This window comes from Bos mutus, chromosome 5 (genome assembly GCF_027580195.1).
Source record: "Bos mutus isolate GX-2022 chromosome 5, NWIPB_WYAK_1.1, whole genome shotgun sequence".
Classification (NCBI taxonomy): Eukaryota; Metazoa; Chordata; class Mammalia; order Artiodactyla; family Bovidae; genus Bos; species Bos mutus.
In genome coordinates, this window is record NC_091621.1 from 45114339 (window position 1) to 45128299 (window position 13961).

Consider the following 13961-nt stretch of genomic DNA (forward strand, 5'->3'; position numbering starts at 1 on the left):
CTGTTTGCTGGCCTATAATAGTGGGGGGGATTCAAGGAGTTATTGGCCACAAACCCCAATGTTCTGTCTCATTTATGCTTTTATGACTTGATGGAGTCCACATGGAGGGACCAGAAAATGCATGCCCATAGGAGGTGGCAATTCAGCTGGACCACCAAGCATGGGCAGGCTTTCAGCAGATGGGGCATGGGTACTCGAGATTGGAAGTTATATTTGCCAAGGTCCTGAGGTGTGAAAAGTCCTGGCTGCCAGGAAGAAAGACTGGAGTATGAGGCTGGGGAATGATGAGGGGGAGAAGGGGACACAGGCACCCTGAAGGTCACCCTCAAACAAGGTTCATCGTTGGCAGGTGGCCTTGCCCTGGAGGACTCTGCTCTTCAGCACCTTGTTCAAGGAGACTGTGTCAACTGCTTCTGAGAAAGCAAACATTCTTACAGAAACATACACATGTGTCAAAGAACACTCTTCTTACTCCATTTAATTTTTCTTCACAGAAATCATCACTGCCTGACATATCGTGTGTTTGTTAGCTGCTGACTTTTACTCTCCCCACCAGACTGTGAACTACCCAAGGACAGGCTCTATGTGCTGGTTTGCTGACTCCTGCATTCCCTGTGCCTGACGATGCCAGACTCACCAAAGCTCGTGAGCCACTGCTACATGGACACAGTAGACACAGAGGCATACACAGGCAGGTGGGCGTGCTGGCCTCAAACTTGAGGATGGAAAAGAATCAGCCGGAAGAAGAGGAAAGCAAGGCTGGTGTGGGAGAGCAAGATAGGAGGTGGGTTGGCAAGAGACTGAGGAGGAAAGAAAGAAGAAGGAATGACTCTCTGACAACAAGAGACAGTTGTAGGGACACTGTGGGAGCTTTTGAGAGGCGGAGCAGGAAGCTGCGCTGAAACTCAGACACCTGAGAGTCCTGGGGTGACTCAGCTCCTTGATCACAGCAGCCTGAGCGTCTTTGTATGGGGGGCAACTGTTCCCATCTCACAGGGCCATTGTGTGGCCTACCGGGAGTAAGTGCCCAGGTGCCCAGGAAGACCCAAGCCTGCCCAGAGGCAAATCTGTAACAAATCTCTGCTGTGTACAAAGAGCAACTCTCAACCAATGCCTGCCTGGCCAGGACCAGATGGCAAAGATCCATATCAGACCAGGGACCCAGAGGGAAGCAGGAGCTGGACCAAGAGAAGTTGGATGGGGCAACTCAGATGTCAGTATGCCGGGCAACAGATTCAACACTGAGAATCAGATGCTATTGACCATTTATTGCAGAGAAGCAGAGAAGTGGGCATGACCCCAATCAGAGGACAATGAGAACCCCTTGACTGTGAAGACCCAGAAAGGTACAAGGACAGAGGGGCTTGCCTCTGGTCACAGAGAAGCATCCTGGGGATGTGTGTAATCTCTGCATACAGGGCAGTGACCCAGAGAAAGGTGCCCAAGGAGGACACTGAGAGAGCCCATGGCTGGACGCCCTGCATCAGAGCATCACCCCACTGGGAACAAGGAGCAGGGATGGGACCAAGGCTGTGGTTATGGAGGAAGCACTTCCTGACTTGGGAAGGGGACCCAGAAGAGGAGATGAGGACATGGTGAGATGGGTGAGGTTTGCAGCTCTCTGCTCGTGAGCCAGCCTTCATCCACCCTTCATCTCGAGGCCTTTTTGGTTGCACAGCTACTGCCTGAGGTTTTGGCAGGAGCATCCTTAAGCTCGCTGCCTCCACAGCTGCCTTTGGTTTTGACATCCACCGCTGAGGATTTATAGCTGTAGCTGCTCAAGGCACCGAAGCCCATGCTGAAGCCAGTGCCTCCTGCCCCGGTGCTGGTGTTGCTGATGACAGCTGCAATCAGCAAGAAAAGGCCCAGTTCATTCAGCCTCCTGGGACATCCTGATCATTCCCTTAGTTCTCTCCCCTTGGGTGGCTTCACATGGAGACACATTCTCCATTGTCTATTTTTAGTTTATTAAGAGATTTTCATCAGCACTGGTCATTTTTCATGTACTTGACCCCATGTATTTGATCTTTTCCTAATTAGTCTATGTTGATCTATCAATGTCAGACTGTAAGCACTAGCAGATTTTATCAGTGAATTTCTGTCTGGATAGGACTAGATGAAGAAAGGCACTTCAAGGAGGCCTTCTGATGCTTCTGCTAAAGACAGCGGCTGCTGGGAGTACCCTACACTAGAACCCTGCGTTCTCTCTAGCTTTTAAACCTGCTGGAGGTTATTTCTGCTTTTTTCATCATTCAGCCAGTCAGGCTCCTCTCATTCCTTCTTACTTCAGTCCAGTACCTCTCTTATGGACTGGCCTCAAAGAAATGGAATGTAGTCATTAAGCATCATTCACTGTTGGATATCATTTGATCTCTCTACAAGTTATACTTTTGTATAACCTGTATTAAAATAGTATTTCACAATACTGTTTTTCTCCTTCATTACTAAATCCAGCTCCCTCTTTGTGCCCCTAAGTCTCCCCTTAACCCACTCTGTTATTGTTATTCTAACTTTTCTTTGGTGTCATGAAAATAGAGGGGCTTTGACTTCTGGTAGGTGACCAAGGGCAGAGCTAGGTACTGCAGATACTCACAGATGCTCACGGAATTTGGATATTCACCAGACATCCTGCAGAGGGAGAGAAAAAATCAGATAAACCTCCCTAAACCTCTTTGATCCAGGAAGATCCCTCTGTGAATCAGCCTCTCCTCTCAGACATGCCTTCCACTCCAGCCCAGCCTTCTTTCTTCCCAAACACCCGAGTGGGACCTCTCAAGAAACAGAGAACTAAGATGAAAAGTCTGCTGCAGGGAGTCAGCCTCCCCATCAAAGTGGCTTTGGGATTATCTGATGTGTGGGATAATTGTGCTCCTGCTTCCAAATAGTTATGCCTTTGGTCTGAGACAATTAAGAGGAGTGAGCTCACATCCTCACTGGGCCTCAGGCTTTGCCAGAGCAACCTTGAACCTGGGTGACTTTTGGAGACTGTCTCGCCCCTCCCACTAGCCTCAAGAATGAATCATGAAGGGCCAGGGATGCTCTATTTCTCAATGTCTTCGATTCCTCCTGTGCCACCTGTTTGGGATGTTTACAGTCCTGTCCTTCCTGCTGTCTAACTCTGGTCTTTCCTACCGCACCATGTCAAAACCATTTTAATAGAGTTTCACCTCAGTAGGACCTGAACAAAACCAAACTGTTTGCCCTCTACCTTCCTACTAAAGCACAGAGATAATGCTCCAAACAAAAGACATCCTCCCCCTCACCTGCACTCCTCGCCCTCCAGCAGCTTGCGGTAGGTGGCGATCTCCATGTCCAGGGCTAGCTTGGTGCTCATCAGCTCCTGGTACTCACGCATCATCCTGGCCAGTTCCTCCTTGGCCTGGAGAAGGGCGGCGTCCAGCTCATCCAGCTTGGCCCGGGCGTCCTTCAGGGCACAGTCGCCCCGCTGCTCAGCATCGGCGATGGCCATCTCCAGGTTGGAGCACTGAGGGCCAAATGGATTCAGTGCTTTGGGTCAGAACATAGCTCTGAGATCCTGCTCAGAAGACCTCCCTTCTTTTGATCCTGATTGATGGTAAATGCTTTGAGGTCGTTCTGGTTTTCCCATTTTGTGAACATCACTAGAGGTGATGTCTAGAATCTGTCCTTCCCCCCAACTCCAGGCACAGTTTAGTCCAGCTCATGCCATGGCATGTAAAGGTGGAGTGCCCTTATCTTGGGAGAGAGGAGGGGAAAGGTATTGATTGAGAAAGTGGCCAGATGGGCACATGGCTCCATCGTCTCCCTCCTAGTGTATAACATCGGCTGTTCTGCCAACCTTAAAAAGTCTACCAACCCTAAAAAGTCTCTGGGTCACTGGCCTTAATTCTACCCCATAGTGTAAAAGTATCTTGGGAGATACTGTAAATAGTGAAAAAAATAGGGACCAATCAAGTTCCTATTAATAAAATGTCTATCCAATAAACCTATCCCACAGAGGATCTGGCCTCCCAAATTGCAGAGACTCATGCTACAAGGCAACAGCTTCCAATAATACTTTTGCATAACTAACAGGTGTTACTAGTTCACAAACTTCACTTTTAGGTGTTACCTGCAGAAGCAAACTGCAGGTGGGCCTCAGTGCTGCATCCAGGGGAAGCTGGGCAGATGGAGGGGGTGTCTTGGGCCTTTCAGTCATGAGCACAAGTGTTTGCCAGTCCCTGGGTTAGGCTTTGGTGGGATCTAAGGATCTGTCCCCTTCTTCTGGAGTCAAAGTTGCTTCACCCCAAGGACAGCAGCTGGTCCTGAGGCCAAATGGAATTTTTCACTGCTGTCCAGGTGGCGCTACCCTCCTCAGCCAGGCAGGCCCCCAGCAGTACAAGCATCCACTGTATTTCGGGTGAGTGTTCACAGCCTCAGCAGGAGAACCTAGGACCCAGCTACTGAACCAGGGAAAAGCACCACTATCCTCAGGACTGTGGAGACCTGATTATTTGGGAGGATGCAATAAACTCTACAACTCGAATTCCACCAAACTGTCCTCTGTTCTTTCTCACTGACCGAGATCCTGCAGGTGAACCTGGGGGACTCCAGAAGCTTGGGTCTTGTGAATGTGGCATGAGTTGAAAGGAGGACCTGAAATGTTGGTTCCTTTGAAACAATTAGCAGCTGCATTCTGGAGCCACTGGACGCAGAGTCTGCATGTTTAAATGTGGGCTTCTTTGGTGGAGAGGTCAAAAGGCAGGAAAGCACCTTGGCTGAGAGCCCTCAAGAGGAGCCATCTTGGGGACCAAGCATCAACAGTGACCTCCACTGGCTCCCCGAGGAGGACATCTCCCCTGACCTCCAAAGCACGGTGGCCTTTTCATCACAAATGTCACTTTCTGGTAATAAGTTTGCCTAAACAGGTACACAGAGCATTTTATCAGATAAATAGAGTAATTGGGTACCAAATGTAGCTTCACACACCTTGTGTTTTTCTTTCATTTATGCAGAATTTGATTAAATACAAACATCATAGGTTCTTAATTAGTCTCTCTTCTTTCCACTGCTGGAGGAGGGGTGTGTGTGTGTGTGCACACATGTACGTGCACAAGCAAGACAGAGGAGGGAAGGAGATAGGGAACTTGACTTGTCCAGGAAGCTGAGACCTTAAATCCTTGCACCAAACTCCACAAACTTTGGGAGATTCATGAGTTTGCTTGCTTTGGAATCACAAGCGTGGCCCTGTATTGTGTTCCTATGGGCTGCGTTCAGTGTAGTGCCCCCCACAGACAGCCACAGGAAAGGGCAAACCTGAGCAGAGCCCTGTGCCAAGACTAGTGTTGGGGGTGTGTGTGGCGGGGGTCAGGGGGGGTTGGCGGTCTTCCTTCTCCACTTCTAAAATGCACTGCTGGCTCTCCTTCCTCTGGCACGGACTCATCCTGGGAAATTTCCAAACCCTTTCACCAATTGCACTGGGTCTAAGGTCCACTGCCCTCTTTGAAGACTGCCCATAATCCACCCATTCCTACCTAGGGTGTCCTGGTCCCTGCCACCCACCCATCATGGACCTTCTGCTCAGGGTGGGTGTCTTTCCTTCTAGCACACATGCCCACCTCACATCCACTGCTCCTGTGAGTTCCTTCACCAGACCCCCTTTCCTCTCCTTTCTGCCTTCCATCCCAAGGTAATCCCCCTCCTACAGGAAGCCTCACTCAGGTCCCCATTCATCCAGAGCCCCTTGGAAGCCCTGCAGCACTTAGGGAGTGTGATGCCCAACAAAGGATGCTACATCTTTCCATATGGATTCCTACTGTTCTCTCCTGAGAGACCGTGTTTTACCCTTTTAAATAGTGAGCCTCATACAGATTGGTGCAAGATCCTCACCGTGCTGGGAAGGGCAGGATGCTCTTCTCATTTGTATAGTCTGGTACAACTGCTCTCATACTGACTGTACCAAACCATAATTGGTCTCAAACCGATGAGTGCTGTCAGCTGACTCCTTTCATAGAACCCACCTGCTTCTTCACGTTCCCAATCTCTGAGCGGATCCTCTGGATCATCCGGTTGAGATCTGAGATCTCAGCTTTAGTGAGTTTGAGGTCATCCCCATGCTGGCCTGCTGTGGCTTGCAGCTCCTGGATCTGAGATTGGGGGACAAGAGATGAAGAGCACAGGACAGTTGAGAATTCAGCCCTTACGGTGTTGGAGGAGAGGGAGAGTGATGGGGCACCATTCTCTTTATCTAAGCAGCACAGACACAAGAGGAGGAGGGAAGAAGGGAGAGGGAGGGGGAGAAAGACAACCCTTTCCTTCTGGATAGGAAGGCCCAGCCCCAGCTCAACAGGATCCTCGGTTTCTCAAACATGAGAGCCCTGATGGAGTCTGAATTTCCTGTCCTCGTTTTGACAAAGTTGGAAACAGAAGGAAAGCTGAGATAGTGGATTGTCCACAGAAACGGCGTCAGAATCTCATTGAAGCTGTGACTGAGGTGGCCTCAGCTGTCAGCAAGGGCCTTGGCTGGGGAAGGGCTAAGCCTACACACGGCCCCCAACACCTGCCAAGACTGTGGTGGATCTCTCTGGACCACAGGAAGGCACTTCCACAAGGCCCAACTCCAAGAAGCAGGAAGTCTCTGCCCAGCCCCAACACACGTGCACGCACACACAAGTACACACGTGCACGCATGATGCCAGGGTGGTAGCTGTGGTCTCTGGGCCTCAGCTCACCTTGGTCTGGTACAGCGCCTCGGCCTCGGCCTTGCTCTTCAGGGCGATCTCCTCGTACTGGGCGCGGACCTGGGCGATGATGCTGTCCAGGTCTAGGTCGCGGTTGTTGTCCATGGATAGGATGACGGATGTGTCACTGATGTGGGACTGGAGCTGAGCGATCTCCTGGAGGACAGTTAGGGGAGGGGACTCAGTTAAAGGTTTCCCAAGGTGGGGGGGTCCCTTTTCTTCATCCTCTCCAGCAAACCCCCTGCTTCCCCTTCCTGCCCCTCCTCGGCACATGAGCTCTGTCTTCAGCAGAGGCCTGCAGTGCTCAGGCCTGTGGGTGTGAGATGAAAACATGGAGCTTTCCACCCAGCATGGGACTGCCCTCTCCATCACACACGCAGGACTCCTCCCACCCTACCCACCCTCTCTGCCCCAACAGCCACCATGGATCAGTCTGACCTCCTTATGTGGCACTCGGTCCTCTAGAGTCACCAATGAGCCCCCACTACTCTGGGCCCCTCATACTTTAGCACAACTCCAGCTCCAGGTCTCCCCTCATTCTGCTCCTTCAGGCTGGAGTCCATGCCCTTCCCTGCACCCACGGGAATCTTGCTCACCTTTCTCCTGGAACTTTCACTGACACCTCAGGCAGAATTCACCATTCCACTGCTCTCCCAAAGCTCATTTACATGCTGTTTTCCCTACCGGACTATGGATTCCTAGAGGACAGGAATCATTTCTCCTCCATCACGGTCTCCTCAAAGCCTACCCCCACTGCTCAGCACATAGTAGGGCCTCAGCAAATGGCAGCTGTACTGACAATGTGGGTCAGTACAGAGGTCAAAAGGCCTCTCTGCCAACCTTTGGTCATGTGACTATCCAGGCCAAGGGCCAGAAACCACTTGCAAGAGGAACAGACCACACCAGAGAGCTCAGCAGGGTCCTTACCCCTTCATAGAGGCACTTCAAGAACTTGATCTCATCTGTCAAGGAGTCCACCTTGGCCTGGAGCTCGACCTTGTTCATGTAGGCAGCATCCACGTCCTGGGGAACACAGAGAGGGACCTGTCTCTCCCCCTGCCCTCCCTCCTGCCACAAGGAGCCCCAGATTCCCTGCTCTGTCCCCTTCCGCCATGCTTCACAGGGAGGGCCCGATCCCTGTGCAAGGCCACGGCTGCACCTGGATCTAAAGTTGAAAGCTTCTGGAAGCAGCACACTGCCCGGGCAAGGGGCTTGAAGAGATGAGTGGGACATTAGAATCCTAGCCATCTCTGCTAGAGACTAAGTGACCCCTAAGGGCCTTTCCTCATCCTACAAACATCCTCATGCCAGGCGCCTAGGGAGCCCCCCGGCTTCTTCCCGCCCTCCCCACCTGCCTCTTACCTTCTTGAGCATCACAAACTCATTCTCAGCAGCTGTGCGTCTGTTAATCTCCACCTCATACCTGCATGGGGCAAGAGAAAGGAGCGTCACCAGTGGGACAGTTCCATTCTGCAAATGCTCACTGAGCAGTGAGCAATCGCCTCTGTGCCAAAAGCTGCAAGGCAGTGACCCACAACCTGCACTGTACGTTCCCCCAGGGCACGGAGAGCCTTCTCAAAGCGGGTGTGACAAGGACAGCTTTAAAGGAAACAATGTGCAGCTCCTTCGCTCATGGTCAGGCTACCCTAAAATGTATCTACTTGGGAATGCATCTGTGATGGAGACATCATGCACGTTCTGCTGTCCCACCTTCATCGTGACAGCCGAAAGTCACCCCCTCCCCACCAGCTGGCACCTTGGTATGAGCCCTAGCCAGGGGAGAAACCTCCCAGGCACCAAAAAAAAAAATGCTATTCCCACCTTCACTCTGTAAGTTATGCCTGTTTCTTACACAGGTGAAGCAAGGTCTTGGAAATAGGGTGTTTGGATGGGGGTGAGATATTCTCATCACACATATTGTAGCTTGGAGGGTCAAGAGCACCGATCATTTCACTTAAAGATCTCACTATTCCATCCCTTACTATTATCAAAGAACATGTCATCTTCCCCCAGGGGCTTATAGATAGAGTATAAATATATAAGCAGAAAAGGGGTAGGTGGGGAAGGGGTGTGGGGCTGGGGTCTCACATTCCCTCTTCCCCTCTTGCCTTGCCTCCTATCCATGCGACCTTTTGTTTAAAAAGAATAAAAAGATTCTTTAAAGAACATAATACAGGATATTTGCAAGAGCAAACAAAACAGAGCATTGGAAAGAAATGATCTGTGCCCCCAAAAGGGCTATTTTTCATACACGTTAACTTGAGCAATTCTTTTCAGCTTTTTACTTCCTAAGCCATGGCACTGGCTGCCAAGAAAATTAAGTTGTGTTGGAAGGCTGAAGTAGTACAGGTTAGTGAAGTGGGCTATTTAAAGTATTTAAACAGTGGAGCATTTTCTGAGACTGCCAGATTTTTCTAGTTGCACTGGGTAAAACACAGGAAATAGCTTATATGATTTATCTCAGATTCTATGTGTTTTATTCAAAAGATAATTGAAAAACTCCTTTCTATCAAGTTATACTATGAAATACTTGTTTCCATCGCAATTTTATCTCATATTATCTTACATGTTATCACATTATATCCATCCTATTAACAAAAATAAAAGTATATGCTAATTGAAGACCAATTAGCTTTTAGCACCTTATATCTTTCTACTTCATAAAATACATTGGGAGAGTTTGATCTCATGATCAAACTCATGGGCTACCAGAATTGATGACATTCCTGTATTATAAATAACTTCTCATCATTTACTTCTAAAAATTGAATATCAGACTTCAATATACACATACAACGTTTATAAAGAAAAACTGCATTTTACATTACTATGGACTTAATAAATAACATATAACTTTTAAAAACAGATTAAAATGTATAATTAAAAGTTAAACCATGACAAAGTACACATGGATTTATCTTGTTTTAGAATATAGATGTATTAATTATGTTAAATCTGCATTCTTTTCATCTTTAATGTTTTCAATAACCTACCGTACAAGATGTCACCCTTAGTTTGTTGCTGAGTGGATTTTAAAATAGTCCTCAGTGAATGTTTATATTTTGATTCGATTTTAGATATGAAGCCACACTTCTTCTGATAGAAAGCAACTCTTATTTCTCTGGTTTGACAACGAAAGCTAGATTTCCAATTAAGCTAGATGGTAGATGCTCTCTATAAATTAAATGAACCAAAATTTTGGAAACTGTATTTGAGCGTGTACACATATTTAAAGAGGGGGCTCTCTGGAGGTGTTCTTTAAGCCTGTCCCCACAATCTGTGTGCTTTCAGAAGGCCAGGACTACATCACCGCCACCTTCAGGGCCTCCATACAGAGCTCAGGCCAGAGTTCCACTTCAGGGGGACTTCAGTAGAGATGGATGGGCAGATCACAAGTGAACCAAGAAAAAAAGCCCAGTTCCAACCATCTTCACCACCTTGTGGAAGAAATCACTTATCCCCAAAAATCCTAACACCTGGAAGCAAAACACCAAAATATCAGATCACACCAGGCATGGGGCATCACTCTCTCTCCTCATAGGTTGAACTTAGAAGGAGAAACCATCTCCCATCCAAGCACACTCTCAACTGTTCTCTTTAATAGTGGGATTCAGCAGCATGGAGATGCCTCACCATAAAAAAAAAAAACAAACTCTTAAAAACTCATTTTTGCTTAGCTTTAAGATGTGTTCTGAGATTGGAAGGATGTCTCCTTCTATAGGAGTCCTGGCAACTCCTATAGAAAACCTCACTCAGGAGGAGCTACAAAGCCATTTGGGTTGTTCATCTGGTTTTGAGACAATTCTCTCCCCCTCCACCCCACATTCTTCCATTTCCAATGTTTAAAATGAGCACATCATCTCCTGGGCAATTTGGAGCACCATTTTGGGTAGATCTTTTCTCTTCCTCCATTTCATCCTGTCTAGATCTCTCTCCCTCCCTTACAAGAAAGAGTAGTAATGATATCAGCACAGGATTCAAGAAGACAAAATTGCTGGCTCCAAATCACAACCTCATCTACAATCAAGACCTTCGAGCGGTGTTAATCCACCTCTCCACTCACCTCTTCTTGTATTCCTCTACCACATCACGCATGCTCCTCAGCTCCGAGTCCAGCCTCACCCGGTCCCCCGACAGCGTCTCCAGCTGCTTCCGCAGGTTGCTGGTGTAGCCCTCGAGGATGGGCTCCAGGTTGTTCTTACAGTTGTTCAGGTCCAGCTGCTGCAGCAACTCCCACTTGGTCCCCAGCACCTGGTTCTGCTGCTCCAGGAACCTCACCTGGAAACCAAAGGTGGTCATAGCCCCCAAATCCCCCCCAAGTGTTCTTGCCTCTCAAGAGTGAGGACAGGGCCCCAGAAATCAGAAGGTGTCATCCTGCAGTGGGAGTCAGGAAAGAGCAAGGTTCCTCAGAGAGTGGATTCAGCCAGAGGGACACGCCCATCTTGTCTCTAAGACAAGAAACAGGATTCAGTTTTAAATGAAATCAGGAAGTGGGTGTAAGCAATGCTGTCTATCATCTGCCACCATGACTTACCATGTGGTTAAGGCAGCATCTTTTGCTATAAATGCTGGTGTTTTTGGAGTGAAGGGAAATGAGAAGCAGGAAGAAATAGTGACTGGGGAATGGCACTGGAAAGTCACTCTGGTAATTTGCATGTTCTTTCTTATATGCAGTCTAAATTGCTCCTGGTTTGTTTCTTTCATTGGTTTTGGAAGCAGATTGTCGCATCTTTAAACTCAACATTCAAAAAAGTAAGATCATAGCATCCGGTTCCATCACTTCATGGCAAATAGATGGGGTGGAGGGGAATGGAAGCAGTGACAGATTTTATTTTCTTGGACTCCAAAACCACTGCAGACAGTGACTGCAGCCACAAAATTAAGACGCTTGCTCTTTGGAAGAAAAGCTATGACAAACCTAGACAGCATATTAAAAAGCAGAGACATCACTTTGCCAACAAAGGTATGTATAGTCAAAGCTATGCTTCTTCCAATAGCCATGTACAGATGTGAGAGCTGGACCATAAAGAAGACTGAATGCCAAAGAATTGATGCTTTCAAATTGTGGTGTTGGAAAAGACTTTTTTTTTTTTTGGAAAAGACTCTTGACAGTCCCTTGGACAGCAAGGAAATCAAATCAGTCAATCCTAAAGGAAATCAACCCTGAAGATTCATTGAAAGAACTGATGCTGAAGTTCAAATATTTTGGCCACCTGTTGCAAAGAACCAACTTATTGGAAAAGATCCTGATGCTGGGAAAGATTGAGGACAGGAGAAGGGGATGACAGAAGATGAGATGGTTAGATAGCATCACTGACTCAATGGACATGAGTTTGAGCAAACTCTGGGAGATAGTGAAGGACAGGGAAGCCTGGTGTGCTGCAGTCCATGGGGTCGCAAAGAGTCCGACACAACTGAGCAACTGAACAACAATCACATCTTTACAAATCTATTCATACTTGACGGAAGGTTTCTCATTTTTGTACTGAATAACGTCAGGCCTCTGCTATGCCAACATTCCTCTTCTTACCAATCTTTTTAGTTATTTCTTCCACTGCCCTCTGTCCTCCAATACTTCACTTCCTCTTCCCAAGTACAGTTGGGAGGGACATAGGCTACTGTCGCTGCCTCTTCTATTACCCTGGCACATTTCTTAGCTTCCCTCTATCTTAATTTGAGCTTCTGCAAGATAGAGTGATCACTGAATCACGGGTTGATAAATGAGAACCACTTGGGTCAGCACCAGGCACTGAGGAGTGTCAGCTATTATTAGTATCATATCCCTCATGGTCTAGATCTTTCCAGGTGGAGACGAGAGAAGCCCATTCTTTGTCTCCTCCCATTCAGCAGGATCACTGCCTATGACTCCAGAGCCATCTTCTCTGTTGCCCCAATTTCTGGACATACACACACCTACACAACATACACACACATAATTTGACATGCCCTCCTTCCAAACCTTCTCCCCTCAGCACCTTCACTGTTCTAGCCCTTTCCTCTCACCTCCTCCAAAAACCTTCCTAGTTTACATCCTTATCCCACTTCCCACCTTCCAGGTCTTTCTCACCCACCAGCCATCCTGTCCTGGGACACCCCCTGTCCTGGAACTGCAAACCCATCTCTCTGTTTGGTAGTGAGAGCCCTCAGGGGGCCCATTATGCATCTCCTGCCCCTGACACCATCCTCCCTTTCCTGAGTCTTTTCCTGCAAGGAAGGAATGAAGCTCCTCTTTAAGGGGGAGGTGGGGTGAAGGTATGCCAGACACTGTTTTAAGCACCTCAGAAACATCCAGTTCATCCTCATTATAACCTTATGGGGTTAGAGCTACTCTTGTGCCCATTTTACACAAGAGGCAAGGGAAGTTTGGAGAGCATAACTAACTTGCCCAAGTTCCCACGCCAGTGGCAGGGGCAGAGTGAGACCCGCATGTACATTGGTCATCAAGGCATGGACCGGTAGACGCTCCAGCACCAACCTTGTCAATGAAGGAGGCGAACTTGTTGTTCAGAGCCTTGATCTGCTCCCGCTCCTGGGTGCGCACTTTCTGGATCTCTGGGTCCAGCTCCACGTTGAGGGGGGACAGGAGGCTTTTGTTGACAGTGACCTGAGGGATGCCGCCCGGAGGGCACACGGATGGACACGCGGGCCCCAGCCCCGCGCTGCCGAAGACAGTGCCCACGAAGCCTCCCCGGCGGCCACCACCCGTGGCCGCGCAGGAACCCAGCGCGGAGCCACCCCTCCCGGCCGCGGAGCTCAGGGCCGGGCGCCTGCCGCCCCCACAGTTGAAGAGGCTTCTGCTACCGAAGGTGGCCGTGCCCTTGATGCCGCTGGCCCGGAATGAGGCGGTGCTGCTGCTGACCCGACTGGAGATGATGGCAGAGCAGCCGCTGAAGGCCAGGCGCTCCCCACCGGGGTAGAGGTTTAACTGGCGGCTCATGGCTGAGAGGTGGAGGTCAGGGGTTGCTGGGTGGACAGGCGCAGAGCAGCTGGGCTTTCTGTCCCTGCTCAGTCCTTAAATAGTCAGAGGGCTGGGCCGGCTGGAGTCAGCCTAATATGTAGTTCATGAATATCTTTCAGGCCACCTAGGGCCTCTTGGTTCTCCATTTATGAAATTGCCATCTCCCTTCTGAGATTTTTGTCTCTTCCACCCTGAACTCCCCATGAATTCCCTATAAAATGGTCCGGAACCCTGCATTTGCTCTGCTTATCTCCTGCATTATAGTAATTTGGCTGCCTTATCTCCCCTCACTGCCCTGCAATCAC

General features: G+C 48.9%; 1 protein-coding gene across 2 annotated transcripts; it reads right to left on the reverse strand.

The window, feature by feature from the left end:
* Window positions 1-1535: 1535 nt before the first annotated feature.
* On the reverse strand, window positions 1536-13635 carry LOC102269495 (keratin, type II cytoskeletal 72). 2 transcript variants are annotated; one of them, XM_005906997.3, is made up of 9 exons: window positions 13174-13635; window positions 10762-10976; window positions 8061-8121; window positions 7626-7721; window positions 6690-6854; window positions 5979-6104; window positions 3264-3484; window positions 2594-2628; window positions 1536-1844 (listed from the first exon to the last, which is right to left on the reverse strand). In XM_005906997.3, the coding sequence occupies exons 1-9, from the start codon at window positions 13633-13635 to the stop codon at window positions 1651-1653; spliced, it is 1575 nt and encodes a 524-aa protein (XP_005907059.1). In that variant the 3' UTR covers window positions 1536-1650. The 2 variants fall into 2 exon arrangements, with proteins under 2 accessions (XP_005907059.1, XP_005907060.1); XM_005906998.3 differs by lacking the exon at window positions 5979-6104.
* Between the last annotated feature and the right edge of the window lie 326 nt (window positions 13636-13961).